General features: G+C 45.9%; 1 protein-coding gene across 9 annotated transcripts in view; it reads left to right on the top strand.

Moving 5' to 3' along the window:
- Positions 1-18,116, top strand: part of LOC147465092 (O-fucosyltransferase 35-like) — a 39,650-nt gene that overhangs the window by 16,784 nt on the left and 4,750 nt on the right. For 2 of the 9 annotated variants that reach the window (XM_086518123.1, XM_086518106.1), the window contains 7 exons: positions 182-328; positions 452-536; positions 601-671; positions 747-835; positions 913-1,045; positions 1,145-1,374; positions 1,457-1,933. In XM_086518123.1, the coding sequence (XP_086374249.1) occupies positions 182-328; positions 452-536; positions 601-671; positions 747-835; positions 913-1,045; positions 1,145-1,374; positions 1,457-1,933 (1,232 nt within the window). The remainder of the gene's footprint in view (positions 1-181; positions 329-451; positions 537-600; positions 672-746; positions 836-912; positions 1,046-1,144; positions 1,375-1,456; positions 1,934-18,116) is intronic. The other 7 variants (XM_086518151.1, XM_086518143.1, XM_086518140.1 and 4 more) reach the window with 7 other exon arrangements.

The following is an 18,116-nucleotide window of genomic DNA, read 5'->3' as shown; positions in this document are numbered from 1 at the left end:
TCTGGGATTTATCCTGGATTCATGTAGGTATATTCTGCTTAAGTCTACCATTATCTGTTTGTCTGGATGCGTTTAGTATATTGCAAGATCATATACAAGCTGCTACAGCTCTAATGCCCCTTATATTGTTTTATTTGTAAAGTGCACAGGGCACTAAGGTCATCTTGAAAATGCTTTGCAGGTCCTTCTCAATGATGCATACGTAAAAAGTTTCAGCCAGTCTGGAGTTAGTTATCTTGTGACAGAAGATGATACTTCTAAAACAACATCTTCTTTGTCCGGTGCATTGCAGGTAAACGGATTGAATGGTGTCGATGCACTTTCCAGGGTATGGCTTGAAGCTTGCCGGAAGTAGGGTCTTGGTCTGCAATGCGTTTTGTCCTTTTTGCTCGCTTGATACTCAGGCACGGTGGGTATTCTACTAAACTTCTTCTGTTTCTTTTAAAACAAGGTTCCTATGCTTCATGAAGAGCTCTGGTCGAAGCCTGATCGAGGACATCTTGAACAGTGCATTGAACCACTGAAACATCAGAAGCGTAGGTTACTGAATTTTCTAACTTTTTGACTTTCTTTAAATCTCTGTACTAAAGTGGTCTGCAGTGCCAGGCAAACGGACAAACGGCTATATTTTAGTCAATGCAAATGGGGGGTTGAACCAAATGCGAGCAGGAGTATGTATTTACAGTTTGTTTTAAATGGAGGTGTTGTCAAGTCGAGTATATTTCACATCGTCTGTCTACGTGCAGATTTGTGATATGGTTGCGATTGCAAGGATTATGAATGCGACACTTGTAATACCATATCTAGATCATACTTCTTTCTGGGCAGACTCAAGGTGTGACCGGATTTCAGTTGTGTTATGATAAGACTTGATTTCCGTTCTCCTTTTTTATGCTCTTACATAACTTGCAGTGAGTTCAAAGACATTTTTGATGTTCAGCACTTCATCACATCGCTGAAAGACTATGTGCGTGTGGTTGATTCCTTACCAAAATCATTGCGAAATGTTGAGCCTTTTTCAAAGGCACCCGTCTCATGGTCTCAGGTGCATGGTCAGATCGGAAACTAACATGAATTTCATGTGAGATGTAGGGCCCTTTTCATTATGGACTTATGGATTTTCTTCTTTTTTGTGTGGTCTTAGGCTGCCTATTACAAGGAGGAAATACTTCCACTGCTCAAACAGCATAAGGTGTTGTATTTTACACATGCAGATGCCCGGTTAGCCAACAATGATCTACCTGATGCAATTCAGCGTCTTCGCTGTCGAGTGAATTATAGGGCTTTACAATTTGTTGATCCCATTCAACGGCTTGGTGAGACCCTCATCAAGAGAATACAGACTGAAACTCCCTTTATTGCACTTCATCTAAGGTACTGCTTCTTACAATCCACATCTTATCTTGGAAGGCCTTTGATTCAAAGGAGATCTTAAATCTTTTATTGTTCTTGATAGGTATGAAAAAGACATGCTTGCGTTCACAGGCTGTTCCCATGGACTCACAGCTGAAGAGGTTGAGGAGCTGCGTGAAATGCGTTATCAAGTGCAGCATTGGAAGGAAAAAGAGATTGACGCCGAGGAAAGGAGGCTACAGGGAGGTTGCCCTTTAACTCCACATGAAACTGGCTTGCTGTTGAAGGCTTTGGGCTATCCATCATCAACCAAAATCTATATAGTAGCAGGTGACCTTTTTGGGAATGCCAGTATGACTTCATTGAGAAAGCATTTTCCCAATGTGTATTCGCACTCGACCTTAGCAACTGAGGAAGAGCTAGCTCCATTGAAGGGATATCAGAACAGGCTGGCTGGGCTAGATTACATGGTTGCTGTAGAAAGTGACGTGTTTGTTTACTCATACGATGGAAATATGGCAAAAGCAGTCCAAGGGCATCGGTACTTTGAGGGCTACCGTAGAACAGTAAATCCAGACAGGTATTGTTGGTGTTTTGGTTGTTTCTCTACCTATCTTTAAGTTGGCAACTTCATAAGATTCTCAGGTAACTCTTCCATGTGTTGTGTTTTGCTCTGGCCCCTGTGCTTAGGGCTAAAATTTTGGATTCCATCAATGGTGTTTAGCTCATTTATACAAGGCTGCTAGATATGTCTCTTGCAGAAATGGCAGTGGTAGATGGACTGGTGGCTTTAAGCACTAAGAACATCTCTTCAATTCTGGACAGCTAGCACCACTCTTTCTATGCAGGCTGAAGACGTGGTAGCTGTACGGACTGACTGTAGGATGTGGCATGTGTGCAGACTGTGATTGCTGATGTGGCACTGTATGTGATGTTTTGTTAATGTATCAGAATCTGTGTTGATGTTTTTATTGGATTGTGTGCACAAGTTGGTTCATGAATAAAACGTTCACAGTCATCGCTTTGGTGAGTTGCAGTCTAGCTACAAGAACTTCAAATCCGTCATAGTGCTAGTTGTACTCAAACATTGAGAGACGTCTCCCATAAGAGAGGGCAACAGTACTCTTTTCCAACTTCTAATATTATAAAGAGAAAAAATCTCGCCAAGGACGCGTACCTTAGGGGCCAACACATCCCTGAGAGGAATTTCACCTCTCCGTCTCTTGCAAGTGTTGTCTTCAAATGAAGTTTGAATAGATCAAGTGTGATTTGAAGCGAGCCGCTTTTGTTTGAAGTGCCTGCTGGTTACTGTGTTATGAGAGTTCTACACTTGCCTTGATTCACAAGTAGAGCGATCACTTCAACAAGATGAAGCTAGGTCTGAATCTCTTCTCAAATTCTACGGATTGGGACTATTTGGTTGATTTGCAACCTGCTATTACTTTGAAACAATTTGCCAGTTTGTCCACTTTGTGGTTGAAGGAGATGATTTCAAAATCTTTTTGACATATTATCCCCGACAAAATATGGATCTCAGCAGCAATAGAGTATTCCTCCGGTTTAGCAGACTGCTCCTCCAATTTAACTTCCACAAGTTCCACCTATTTCAATCACCTCTTTGACCTTCATGATCTCACGATATACCATGCGTTATCCGAATATTTTTCTACTCTTGTTGGCCCATTCTTCCACAGCTTTATCTAATTATGGGAGGACTCCACACCATGGCTAATGGAACCCCTTGATTTGTGATTCCATGACCACATGTCTCTACTATCAATACGTACGTTTGGGCCATGGCCCATTGCTTAATTAGAATCAATGTCCTAGAGCATATTCTCTCATGTATTCGGAACTCTATTCTATTCTTACTATCGTCCATTGATGATTACCCATCCTAAACTCTTTCAGGGCTGTGGGTCCAGGGTTAAGTTGTTATAGTTTTGAAGGTCATCTCTTGGGTTTCCCGTCTAGGTCTAGTGAGTGAGGGCTTCTTTGTGGCTTTGCCTGGCCTTGTGAGGCTTTGTTGGGTCCTAGGCATTGGGGGAATTTCCCAGTTTTTGTCCGGTTCGTGCCACTTGTAGGCCTGGTGTCTTATTTGATGCTTTTTGACTCTTGATATTCCCATTTATTTAACATGGTTATAGGTAAGTGTGTCGGGCATTTTGTCTACACATGTATATAGGGGGAGGGGGCCGCCCAATTTGGGCAGAGTTGCAGAGCCTTGTATACTTTCTTGTATGCAAAGTTTGCCCCATAGGGCTTGTGCACTCTCTCTCCGTCTTCTCTCTCTAGTGTCTCTCTCTCTCCTCTTCTCCTTTGTCTCTCCCGAGGCTCCCTTGTCACCACACCTTCCGCTGCACTTTGACATGGTATCAGATACTAGGCTTGTTGACGCCCAGTGGATCTGGAGCGTGTGAAGGGTCGCAGATTTTCAGCCAGCAGGAGGGGCACTTGTTGTCGTGTTTTCATCACGGATACCTACTTGAGTTTTGCTTTTTCTGCATTGGGAGGGGGACTGACGGGTGTTTGCCTCGATTTTGTCACAAGAACCCTTAAGAACCTTCGTTTTTTTAGCTGGTAGACGACGGAGGAGTGCGGTTGTTTTCCAATGAGGAGCTGGATGACGTTGGGGCTGTGTTTTGAAGGCAAGAGGGGACTCATGTGCGACGATTCATGCCCGGTACCTTTGCAAATTTTCATCTAGCCAGCTGGAGTGTTTTGTGCGGCAAAGGATACTGATTTGGGACCAATTTCAACCGGTGTACTTGCCTGTGTTGAGGAGTCTGGAGATTGTTTTCCACCGGAGGTTACTTGCAGCCTTGAAGCCTGGTTTGCACTTGTCTATAGTGGATATTCTCATTGGACTTCTCGTTGACATGTGTTGGGGATGGATAGGGAGAGTTTCTGTTGCAAACATGGTGGTTACAACTTGCATTGAGTTTGCATGGTCTTCTCAGGTAGACGTGTTGTTGGAGATGGTTGGATGTGATCTATATCCTCGCTCCTCTTCTCCTTGGAAGATGATGAGTTGTGTCATATCCATCCTTATGTAGTCTCTTGCTGTCATCTGGTGTTTCTCTTGACCAAAGGTGGTGATGTGTCGTGGATCTAGCAAAGCTTGTTATCTAGTCCCCATTTTCTCCATATCCTTTTTTAGAAGGGAGGATCTTCGTGTTACCTATGTTGAAAAGGAGTAGTTGGATGGACGATACTTCTTGAGAGGTGTTGCAGCTACCTCAATACCCGTGCTTTATAGCAAGCGAGGGTTTGTACCTCTTGCAGAGACATCATGTCTAGAAACAGAAGCAGGTTTCGAGGATTGTTGATTTTTTTTTGGATTAGGTGAAATGGAAAGACTAGAGGTTCTTTGTCCTACATGTGGTATGGAAGGTTATGTTTGGAAGCATTACCCAAATTGGGTGGAGAGGATGGTCTCGAGTCCGTTAGCCCTACCATCTCGTGCCTCTATCTACAAGTACTTATCTAGATGGTTTTGGAGTTCTAGAGGGGGATTCCAAGCTTATATTCTTCGTGGATGTTGTAGCAGACGAGGTGTGAGGATGAGTGATCTTCGTGATCTTGTCACAGGACATATATCACTCTATCACTTCACCCTCGAAAAGCCTCAATAGACTCACATAAAAAGCATTCTGAATCTTCCAAGTATTTGGCAACTTCAGTTTGAAGGTGCACTTTGACATAAGTTTGATACTTTTCTAGGGATAAGGATCGCAATCAAGCCTTGTAGTTTCTTCAACAATTTGATGTAGTCTTCAACAATAGCAGGTATATAACATACCCAAAGATTCCCAAGATTGCTAGTTTACCATGAACATCATTGAAAAAAATTAACACTTGAATTGGAAAAACAATCTGTAGGCGAGATACAAAGTGGCAGTTTTCCTGTAACAAGCTTGGACACCCAAGCGATAAATCAGTAGCAACACAAAGAAATTGCAACAATTGAACTCGAATAGAGAGAGGAGAGAGAAGAGTCAACACAACAACGGAGTTGGCTTTGAGATGCACTAACCTCAAAGAGTGGCTTCCCTTTTGGTATTTCTTTCTTTATTGGTGATCACAAATGTACATTGTCTGGAAGGTGATCATTGCAATTTGTTGCCAAGCTGACCCATAGAGCCACCCCCTAGGCACTTTTTTGTAGGTTACTAGGGCCCCTAAAATTGGGCGGCCAAAGTTGTTTTTGTGCTTCCAAAAGCTCTCAAAAACCGCCACGTGAAAAGCTCTTCAAAATAGCCATACGGTTGTGCCATGTCAGCAATGCAAAATGCGGTGCAATTTACTATAGCCACGTTATTAGCATTTGTGTAGTCTTTTAACGTTCTTTTTTTTTCTGTCCGGCCTCTTTAGTGGCCCCTTTAGGGTCCACAAGAACCATGCCACGTCATCACACTTGTGACATACTCCCCTCTTGAAAGAAGAGTAATCTCCCTTGATTACTCCTGCAAAACAGACGAAGGACATAAACTAGCTCAATAGGCGCACCCATACACTAAAATACACACATCCAGTACTTGCACAAAGACGACATTCACATCACATTTACATCATTATCCCTGTCGAGATCTCATGTATAAATTATAATCATTGTAACTTATTTAGCAATCACATCAAGAACGCAGTGATCTTTTAATCGATGTCTTGATTTACTAAATCTCATTAGTATCACATTCACATCATTCGTCTGGTGAACTGGAGCCACTTGAAGGCTTACTGATCTGTGCGAAATGTGAACTCTCTACCATACAAAAAATGCTTCCAATGCTTGAGAGCATAGTTTTTTCATGCGGCAACCATGCGTCTCACTCGGGCGGGTATGGAAGCCCGATATAAGCCTGATTCAGACCCCTCGAAGATTCCATACGTGGAATACCATACGGCACTAAAAAATTAGTGTATATATATATATCTCATAACAAATAGCAATTAAAATTAAAACAGTAGACTCTAGAGAGTAGCCCAAAGCCACATAATGCATTAAAACATCATAGAAAATGTAGAATCTAGCTAAATCAAGGAGTCGGGAGCCGAGAAACAGATCAAGATCTCTGATCAATAGATACATCAATGAATCGTGATCATACTAGATGGCAAAATATGGAGCCTCCAAAACCAACAAGACTGTGTACTGAGTACTCCAAAATTCAAATGATAAAACATAAATAGAGCCTAGAGGGTGGAGTCCAGCCGCTCGATGCTAAATAGTGAATCCAAAACATAAGTAGAGCTAAGAGGAGTCAGGACCGAGGCTAGAGCAAAATGCAATGAGCTCTAACTCTCATCAAAGGCCACCTCCTCCTCATCACCCTCATCATCCTCATCCTCATCCTCATCCTCATCCTCATCCCAAGCCTCATCCTTAGCAACGGAGCATGAAGTCCCACTATCACTGGGCATGCTAATCGGAAGAGACTCCATAACATCATCAGTGCTCTGTGCAATAGCCTCCTGAATCTCCTGCAACTCAAGCAAGCGCTCCTTATCCTTCTCTTTGTTAAGCATCTCCAATGTCACCTCCATTCTCTTATAGCCGCGCTCTTTGATCTTGCATAAGAGCCTCAAGTTGGTGTGTATGTAGACAAGCTTCTCGGTATGAGCAGGAAGTAACCTATTTCTTCTCTTGGTGTGAATGAGAGAGGAGGTGCTCCAATTTCTCTCACATGGAGAGGCACATGTCCCTTGAGAAAGCACCTTAAGTGCAAGAGTCTGCAATGTGGGCGTCAGAGTTACCCGGAACGCGGAACGAGAACGACGACGGGCCTCCCTGCGGAACGGGGGAACGGGAATGGGCCCGGAACGGGAACGGCAGGCTAAAAAAACACCCAAATATTATTTTTTTTAGCGTTATGTGTTTGAATACAAGTAGTATTAGAGTCCTTTGACTCTAATACCCACAAAAAACACGATTCGAAGACCATTTAACCTTATTATGACTTGATTGGGATGTGAGGCGCCCAGAGTACATAGCCAGATGAACAACAATGAGCAAACACAATGCCCATAGTACATACACAATGCTCTCAAATAATTGCAAGAGTAGTAGTCAGAGATAACACTTTGGAATTAATTATGGCTAACATAGTAACAAGCCTCAAGGGCCGCCAACGGCCAAGGTGCTACAAAAAAACCAAAGGGGGGCAAAGTTCAAACCAGATTTCAGTGACCACAATACCAAAAGACTGAAGGTGACAAATACCATAAAGATGCTAGTAGCTACAAATGGCAAAGAGGGCAAGGCTCAAGCAGCCATACAAAAAGGTGGATAAATGGCAAAGACTCAAGACTCAAGAGCCACTAGCTTGAGAGGCCTCCCAATCCGTAGTAGCCGGCTTTAAATCATGCACATCCTCCCATTCCTCATCATCGAGGTCTAGGTTCTTCTCTATCTCAGCCACAGATGAAGTACCTGGTGTTGGTGGATGTGCATCTCCACCCGCTTGAGAAGCCTCTTGCTCCATCTCCCACTGTGTAAAAGGATCTGTCTGTTTGTCTGTACTCTTGCAAAGAATTTTCAAATTTGCGCTGACGAAGACAAGATCATTAGCCTTCTCCACTCCAAGCCGATTTCTCTTCTTGGAAGCAACGTGGCTAAAGGTACTCCACAATTGCTCCAAGCATGAGGTACTAACTGACTGGCTGAGAATACGGATCGCCAATCTCTGAAGCTCAGGGCCATCATAGCCATAGTCCTCCCACCAAAGCACTGAACCTATTTTCCTGCGATCAATCTGAGCATCTGGACTGCCAAATGACCCTCGCATCTCTCTGTACTGTCTCAGCTGATCTCTGACAATGCGTTGCCCCATCTCTGTCTAGAACCATCTTGTTTAAGATCTCTGTAAATTGGTTCATGACTTCCCTATCTGTCTCTTGCCCTGCACCTTGGAACTCTGGATCCACCATGTACGCTGCCCCGTGTAAAGGAGAGGCATATGAATTCCACCTCGAGCTGCAAAGCGCATGGATCTCCTCATATCGCTCTGCGTTCGGCTCAAGCTATGCAAGCTGCTCAATCATGCGGTCCATTGCCTCATAAATCTTGCCAATGCAAGGATCCATGCCATCCAGAACTCGAAGCAAATGAACCACCGGTTTTACCTGTGCATCTAGACTCTTGAGCTCCTTCCAGAACTCAAGATCCTCTGCCTTATCCTTACACAAAATCCCTGCAACTGTCTTTGCATAGGGGGAGGTGGTGAACTCATCACTGATGAAGACCTGTCGGACCGCATTTTGACATTCAGACAGCCTGCGTACAAGAAGAAAGTTGAATGCGAAGCGGGTATCTGAATACTTTAGAAGCACTTTGCCGCCCGACCTCTTGAGGTACTCACTCCGAACCAAGTTGTGATTGTTGATGAAAGTAACCATCTTCACTGCATCAGCAATGACTGGAGCAATCCAGTCTAGCTTGCCGATGTCTTTTAGAAGGTTGTTCAAGCAGTGTGCCATGCAAAAGCACACTGTCACATGCGGATAGTGGCCCTCTATGATAGCTGCTGCTGCCCTGTTTGATGCCTCCCCATCTATGACAAAGGCCACCACGTGTTGCTCACTGATGGTTTCTATGGCCGCTGTCCACTCTGCAGAGAGGACATCGGCGGACTTGCCACTCTCAGTGGCATCATGAGAGTGCACAAAGTACATCTCTCCATTGGAGTATGCGACGAGACTATGGATAGATCTCTTCCTTGTATCGCTCCACCCGTCAACAATGAGGGAAACGCCATGTTTTGCCCAAAGACGCTGAATGTTGAGGGTTGCTTGCTCCACGATAGCCTTCTCTCGATCGAGCAAGGTGGTTCGGAGAGCCTCTGAAGATGGCGGCACATAGCCGGTGCCATACTCTCCTATCCGTTGCACCATGACTTTCCAATACTCCGACCTATTTCAATCAAACATAGAAGAGGTTAGTATCAAAAAAGTGGAAACGACGATAACGGAAGAAATGGGAGAGAAGATTGATGAATCATAAAACAATGAACATACCTCACTGCGAAAAATGGGATATGGTCGCGATAGAAGAATCGGGCCACGGCCACATCCACCTCTTCCTTCTTCTTTGGGTCCCAAGAGGTGGCAAGGGTCTTTTGGTGACGAATTGGACCTTTTGAAGATGCACCAACACCTACACCGGGTAGAGAGGAAGAAGGGAAAATGAGGGTCTTTGGATCAATACCTTTGCATGCCGGCTTGGCTTTATGGTTGAATTGCCGATCCTTTTCCTCGAGCTCCTTCCTCTTCTCGATGGTTACATTGGCACAAAATTTCACCTCATGTCCCGGCACTCAAAGAAAGTGTGCCCTCACTTTGTCATGCCCCCCTTTCCGCGTGTAAGAGCATAGCTTGCATCCCCATGCACGAGAACCTCCCGCCGCCGACAAGGTGCCCTCCGAGGTCACTTCATCCCACCACGACCATTCCTTCGCCTTTTGAGTGTTGCCCGCATGAACGGAGGGGGTTGAACGAGAAGAAGAGGCCATGGATGATGGATTATCCGTGAAAGAGAGAGCTTGATCTTGAACTTTGAGAGAGAGAGAGGGATTGAGAGAGAGAGGCTTGCCGCTTGATTCCGTGAGAGCTTGAACCTTGAGCCTTGAAAGTTGAGGGTTAGAACTTAGAAGTTAGCCCAAGAGAGAGAGAGGTTGAGAGCTTGAGCCTTGAGGCATGCCGCGGCGCCACACTATGGCTTGAGAGTTGAGAGCAAGCTAGGGAGAATGAGCTTGGCTTGAGAGTTGAGAGCAAGGCTCAAGCAAGGGAGAATGGGCCTTGAGGCTTGATGAGTGTGTGAAGAATGGGGGAGGAGGGGGGCATTATATACTTTTTTGACTGCTGAAAATGGCCGTTGGCTGCCTAACAATCATTTTTTTCAATTTCAAAAACTGCCGTTTATGGCCGTTGGGGCTGTTCCGGCTGTTCCGGTCGTCCCGTTCCGGTGACAGTTTCCAGCCGGAACGCCGTTCCGTTCCGACGCGTTCCAGAAAATCCCAGCCGGTCGGAACGCCGTTCCGGCGTTCCAAGGCCCGAAATGTCCGTTCCCTGGTAACTTTGGTGGGCGTGCAAGCCCCAAAAGTCTCCCACCATTTTACACCCTCTTGCATTCTCTTTGGATCCTTTGCAATAGGATGAGCAAATGACTTTCTTTCAGTGAGGAAAGTGTCCAACTCATCAATGAGGGTACCCTGCATGGTCAAATCACCCTTGGTATACCTGTCCAAAAATGTCATCCACCCGTCATGAACCTCACTGTCATTGAATTGTCCTCTTCCTCGCCATATAGGATGCAACAAGTATCCCACAGCATGCAGTGGTGTGTGCATCATATTCCATCTATCAACGCATAGGTCCTTGATCTCTTGCATCCTTGCCGCATCAATAGCTTGCATGTTTTGAATTTGCTCAACCATGCGATCCGTAAGCTCATACACAAGCCCCATGGTGGCTCCTTCCCTATCAGCCAAACGAAGTATCTTCAAGATGGGAGCACAAATCTTCAAAATCAACTTGGCCTCTTGCCAAAAGGATGCATTAAACACAATGTTCGAGACCACTATGGCCTTTGCAGTCCTGGATGCCTTCATTTTCACAAATTTTGCATCAATCATAAGCCTACGCACACCTTGCATACATCTCTCATCCACAAGACTAGCCAACATGATGAAGTAGTAGGCAAATCGAGTGGCCGATGGCTTCAACAATTCCTTCTTGCTAAGCATTTGAAACAATGCCAAGACAGTGGACTTCCTTGTGACAAATGTGACAACCTTTGTTGCATCTTCAAGAATTTTTGCAATCCAAGGGAGCTTCCCAATATCCTCAAACAAGAGGTCCAAGCAATGGCATGCACACCTCGTGAAAAAAATGTGTTTCCATTTCTCTTCCACCATTTGCCCGGCCCCAACACAATTAGTTGCATTGTCTATGCATACCTGCACAACATTGGAGGGTCCTACCCCAATAATCACATACTTAAGCTGCTTGAAAATAAATTCTGATGTCTTTGTCTCCTCAGATGTGTCCACAGATTTCAAAAACACAGAACCATGTATAGAGCATGCAAGAAAGTTAATGATAGACCTACGTCTAGTGTCAGACCATCCATCACATACGATTGTGCATCCATGTTTTTTCCATTTCTTGCGCACACCCATGATCTCATGACCAATGCATTTGACCTCATCATTTAACTCTGTGGTGCGCAAAGCATTGTATGTGGGAGGAGGCACATAAGATGGACCAACTTGTCCAATTGCCTTGACCGTTTCCAAAAAGAAAGGACTCCGCACTTTCCATTCTGGAATGTCCTCTGCATAAAAAAACCTGCGCAAGGCTTGATCTGCTTGCTTGCGTGCTTGCAAGCTAAATGCACTTGCCAAGGGCCCTTGTGCAACCTTCCTCTTCTTGCTCGAGGACCCCACATTTGATTTGGAAGCCGAAGTCCCAGTGGCACTTACATGAGCACTCCCTGATGCATGTGTACTCATTGAGCCTGAGGCAGAGGCATTAGCTCCCAAATCATCCACCAAGGCATCTACAAATGCATTTGGGTCCTTCCCATCATTCTGTACATCTACATGCAATCTTGTGACCACCTCTTTGACGTCCTCTGGCACCATGTCACATGGGCCTACACCATAGCCAGAGAGGGACAATAAATGTGCACGAATACGGGAGGGACCGCCGTCCCAAGTATGCCCACAATACTTGCATTTACATGTAAATTGCCCTTTCTTTTGAGGCTTCAATTGTTCTACATACTACCATTCGGGATGCTTCACTCGGTCCATATGGATTCTGCAAACTTGCAAGGTGCACACTGCAAACCTTGACAAAGTGGAGGCCTCACGAGTAACGGACGGCATAGGTGAAGAATCAGCCGCGCGCGGGAGAGTGTGTGGGCAGTGGGTAGGGCTCCCGGCTCACGGTCTCGAGTCCTCTCGACTCTGAAGCTTCGATGGGGACTCTCTGTGCAGAAACGGGAACGCTGCAGGTTTTTAATAAATCGTGAAGAGGCGTTTTGGGCCACATTTGAGAAATTGGGGGTTTTTTGCCAGCGCGTCAAAAACTGTCCTGCTCGTGTCCGAAAACAGCTACCATGCGGCAACCATGCGCGCACGCGTGAGGAAGCGTGATTGGGCAATCGGACGTGTCTGAAAAAAACTATGCTTGAGAGAGTGAATGACAGACAGAAGTTCTTTGTTATAACTTGAATAATTCTTTTCGGCACTATTTAACTTCCGACTGAGAAATGCAACTGGACGGCCATGCTGCTGAAGCACAGCACCTATGGCGACATTGCTTACCTCAAAGGGGTCGTCCCAAGAGGCAAGGATGAGACACGACGCTTCTGTCATCGTAACCTTGAGAGCTACAAAAGCCTCAACGACTGCCTCGAGCAAAACCACGCGTTGTCGGCGAGTTTTCACCCCTTTCAAAACATCTGTCATGGGTGCGGTAATGTGCGAAAAAATGATATAACCTAGATAAGTAACTTCAGTGAGAAAAAACTCAGATTTCTTAGCTGCAATGTACAGCTGACACTCATCCAAACGGGCTAAAACCCTTTCTACATCCTTTTCATGTTGTTCCCACAATGCAGAGAAAATGAGAATATCATCAAGAAAGGTAAATACACACACGCCAATCATATCGCCAAAACGGCCTACCATGAGACGGTTGAATGTACCCACGGCACCTGTCAATCCAAAAGGCATAACCACATACTCCCATTGCCCTCGCTCTGTGCGAAAGGCGGTCTTGTAGATATCGCCTTTGAATATCCTTACCTGATGGTATCCACTCTTGAGATCGACCTTGCTGAAAACCTTGGCCCCATTGAGCCTATCGAGGGGATATACTCAAATTCGAGGCATCAGAAACTTGTTCTTGACGGTCATCTTGTTCAAAGTCCTGTAATAAACGCACAAACGAGACGAACCATCCTTCTTGCGGACAAATAAAATAGGAGCAGCGAAAGGACTTACACTAGGGCGTATGAAGTCTTGGGCCATCAACTCCATGAGTTGCCGCTTTAACTGTTCTTCTTGGATCTTGTTCAAATGGTAGGGAGCCTTACTGACTGGCTGTGCCCCCCTTCGTGAGTTCGATGCAATGGTCCTCCTGCCGCTCGAGAGGGAGACGGAGTGGAAGATTATCGTGCAAAACGAGGTGCTCATACTTGGTAAACAAAGCTGAATACTTGTCTGGAGCCTTGAGCCTTTGAATAACTGGAGAGGCATAGATGAATGCCGGTTGTGCTCCTCTTCGTAATTCACGCTTCGCATGCACATGAGAAATGAGAGGTAAAGAATGCAGACCCTCCTTACCATGAATGATCATGGGAGAGTCACTTTTGGCATTTAGAGTGAGCGTATTGTCTGCCCAATCAATGAGAGGGTTATGCTCACGAAACCATCAAATGCCTAAAATCATATCACATCCTGAGAGAGGAGATACGACAAATTTTCTGCAAGAGGAAGCTTGCTGAACAGTGAATAACACATCAAGGCACTCTTGCATAATGAGAGAGTCCATACCGGGAGCAAAGCCGGATACCTCGAGAGGAGTTGTCTGGCTCACCTCCAAGCGGGCTCTCTCTACAAGAGAGTCACCAATCACATCATGCATACTGTTTGAATCAAACAATATGACAAAACACTGACCCTTCACATGACCATAACATTTAAAGAGAAACTTATCAATGTGTGTGTCAGAAACATGCGGAGAATTAGATTGGTTCACTAAAGTGCTTGTGGTAGCTGTCTTTGCTTTGGGTTCTTTAGGTGGTGCTGTCTTAGGACAAGCCTTCTTCATATGACCCTTGACATAACATTGATAACATCGACCTTCCTTTGCATAAATGATTTGCTCTTCTAGCGTTATGTATCCTCCTATAATTCCTTGTGCAGCTTTTTCATCCGGGGTTAGCTTAGGTTTAGCATGTGTTTTAGCTTTACCCTTAGATTCATTTTGAGAGTTCTTTTCCGAAGGATTAGAGGAAGATGGGCTAGAAGAGCTACCATTCTTATCGTTCTTACCGTTCTGTAGGTTTTGAGGAGTCTGAGAGGTACTGTGAGATGACTTGTTCTCCTAAGGCTTTCCTTTGTTGTGCTTCATCTCTTGTGCGAGAGCAATCGCTACTGCCTTGTTGAGATCTATGGGGTCGAGTACTTCGACATCAAACTTGATATACTCGTCAAACCCGAAAAGAAATGCCTCTTTGCGCTCATCATCCGATTTGCGTAATTGGGTGCCGAGTTGCAAAACACGGTTGGAGAAAGACATAGTTGGCATACCAGTTTGCTTGAGATTGCGCTAATCTTCTTTCAACCGCGCTAAGTACTGAGATGGCATAAACTACACCTTGAGCTTGTCTTGGAAGTCGGCCGAATTGAAAGAAAGGGGCGCGTCTTCCTCGGCTTCCTCTAGGTGCACGACCAACTGTGCCTCTTGCCATGCTTGATACCAGTTACTGGCATCACCGGCAAGATACATGGCTGCTGTCAAAACCTTGCTATTCCCTGTTTTCTTAGTCGTCGCAAGTAAGCATTAAATTGATGCAACTAAAAATGAATAACGTTAACATCCATCTTACCGTCATACTTACTGAACATCAACTTCTCAGTGACTGTGTTGTTGGAATCCGTATCTCTACTTGTGCTACTTGATGAAGTGCCAACGTCCTTGATTGGCTCGGATTTTGATGTGAGTATCTGTAGGACCAACTCTTGCATGCATTGGTCTCTCTGCGCCTCACGCTCTAACTCCAAAGCTGCTCGCTTTTCTTCGGCCACTATGCGTTGAGCTTCGCGCGCTCAAGCTCCATAGTTGCCTTTCGTTCTTCGGCCGCCAAGTGCGCTTGCTCACGCTCACGCTCACGCTCCATGGCTGCCCTTCTTTCTTCCAATGCGGCACGTTGCACCTCCTGTTGTAGCATCATCTCCATCATCGACTTGACCAAAGCTTCATAGGATTTGGTGCAATCCGTGGCATAGATGGAGATGGGGGAGGATCAAGGAACAATCCTCCTGGTGTAGAAACTTCTTCTTCTCCAACTCTACTCTCATCACCTTGACGCAAAGTATCTATTCCGCTTTGGGTGATGACCATACATTGAGATCTTGGGTACTGAAGTTCTTGAGGAACTTGGTTCTTGAGTTCTTGAGGTTCTTGAGTTCCAAGCTTGCAATTGGTGTTTGAGAAGGCTTTTCACTTACTCGAGCTCGACTCTTCCCTGTGGGCGCATCCCTTGGCGGCCTTGCGCTCACACCAAGGTTGCTTTTTCCCACCTCACGTCGATTGGCCGGCCGCTAAGTGCACGGTTTGCTCTTAGTGAGTGAAAAGAGGAACAAGGGGAGGCTGGACAAGTCCTTCTTTCTTGAGTTACCTGCCACTCTTCAAAAACACAATTAGGAATGGACACGCCCAAGTGGACTTGGGTTACGTGCGACCGCAACAAGCAAAAAAAATATTTATGTGGTTCTTTTCTTGAGTGATACAGAGCACTACCAAAAAGCTCTGATACCAATGTATGGTGCAGCGGAAGTAAATGTTGTTATTGCTCAAGATGAGTGCTCTGAACTGTGCCCAAGGGTTCCTTTTACTTATGGAAGCGAGAGCCTTCCGTTCCTTTTAGAGAGAGAGTGCAATGATCACAAACAAAGTGATTGTAACTGTGAATGAAAGTGCTGAGACTGAGAGAAAGAGAGAGAGAAGATTCACTAGACGGTTCTCAAACCCTCCTCCAAGGGCCCCCCTCTCTATGGCAAGAGAGGTCTATGCTATAGATTACACTAATCTGGTACAATGGTCTAGATGCTGTGGTCTTGCCGACGATGTCGATGACAATGATGACGACGACGAGGACGGGCTGAAAACTGAAAACGATAGGGCTGAGATGCTGAAATCTGGAAAAGGCTGACTTTCTGCTGAACATTGACACTGTGTCGGCGAGGATGGCGATGACGACGACTCGATGACGATGCGCTGAAAACGCAGATGCTGAAATCTGAAAACAGCGGGCGGAAACTGTAAATGCTGGCTGATTCGACGGTACGGCGAGGATCTGCTGCGGGTAGGTGAGATTTGCGAAGCTAGGGACTGGATCTGCAATGTCTGAAAACTAAAAACGCTAACTGACTTGGCTGATCTGTCGACGGGAAACTGCAAGCGCCAGGCTTGATCTGCAACAAAAGACGCTAGTTCTTGTTGGCTGAAAATGCTAGGGCTCTCTACCGGTTTTGCTAAGAAGGTGCACTGCAAGTTGCTGGAACTTCTTCTGCTACCTCTTCTTCCGGGATTGAGCGCCCCCTCCTCTGCTTATATACCTGACACATGCTCGGTCGAGCAAGCTCCCCTACAGCCCCACGACCCTGGAAGATGGTGCCTTTTAATAAATAAAATGCCAAATTGCCTATGAAATATTCTGCCCCCAAACTGACCGGAATTTGACATCCTGCTTGGGCACTTTATATGCTGGGTGATACTGGGTGTGCAATCAGAGGATATGCAACTATTCTAAGTGTGTGGACATGCACGGCCTGCGCACAGGCTCATAAGGGTGCCAAAACACTTCCTAGGCTAACCTGAACCCTAGACCTGAGATAGCTTGTCCACATGCACATAGGGTTAGATGTGCACGTGACACATTAGCTGACTGGCCACCCGTCTCTGAAGAAGTGCTAGCTTGGGCACCCTGGGTCTCTGTCTGCTTTGCCTGTCCAACCGTGGGGAACTGAGCTTATGTTTGTGGGTCGAGGTCTCTTGCGAGGGTAGGCCTTCGCGAGATGGCCCATGTGTCTGCACGATGTATATAAAGCACTAGTTCGAGAGACCCGAATACTCCACGCTTTAGCTAGCTGCTACTCATCTAGGCAAAAGGATTACCTTCGGGAGAGTGGGGGCGGCTCGAACCTAAACGCGCACAGTGGGTATACGTGCTTCCTTGGCAGCAACTGAAGCTGTCGTGCGCGGGGTCTCAAAGATAGTCCCAATCTCAAAACCAATCCTGGATAAAAGCGGGAGGTACTCTCTCCTTTCAGGCAGGGGAAACAATCCGAAATGGGCAAATCTGTGTCCTTGACAAGATCGTAAGAAGCTAGATCGAAACCATGGCACCACTGTCGAAAATGAGCCTGACTGCTCAGATGGCGAGCGGGCTCATCAAAATGGCTTTGGAAGCCATCATAGGAGTCTCAAACACAATCTGGTAGTATATGTTGATGATCCTTCCCTCCTCCAGAAGAAGGCGGGCATGGAGGAGGTCGCACACCTCACCTCTGCTGGGTCGGGTGCTAGTAATCTTGCAGATGACAGAGGTGGCGTGAAGGTGAAGGCACTCCACCTCTGTTACAAGACTCGCTTGCTCTGTCAGCAATAGAGAAAGTCGGATGGTTAGTTTTGTAGGGTCGGGCCAGGGGGCTTTGTCAGAGTCCCTCTGGGTGGAGCAGGAGCCTTCATTTGTGTCTGTTGTTGTGGGGACAAAACCGACAAGTTGATGATGCAGGAGGCGAGTCGGGAAGCCGAGAGCGAACCAGACGAGGCGAATCAAAGCGGAGAGGAAGCAGCCCCGAGGTCCGGGGGGGGGGGGAGACACAATGAGCGCACAAGATCTAATTTGCATCCGCTACTATAAATTTGATAGACCCAGATCCGGAGTCTCATCGAGCTGAGCATTCCACTCTTCTTCGTCTGCTTGCCTTTTCTCCTCTGAATTCTGGGTGACTTCGGGAACATCATCA

This window comes from Adiantum capillus-veneris, chromosome 1 (assembly GCF_014529385.1).
Source record: "Adiantum capillus-veneris isolate H3 chromosome 1, ASM1452938v2, whole genome shotgun sequence".
NCBI classification, from domain to species: Eukaryota; Viridiplantae; Streptophyta; class Polypodiopsida; order Polypodiales; family Pteridaceae; genus Adiantum; species Adiantum capillus-veneris.
Note: the sequence above shows the minus strand (reverse complement) of the source record. Positions and strands in the feature narration are given on the sequence as shown.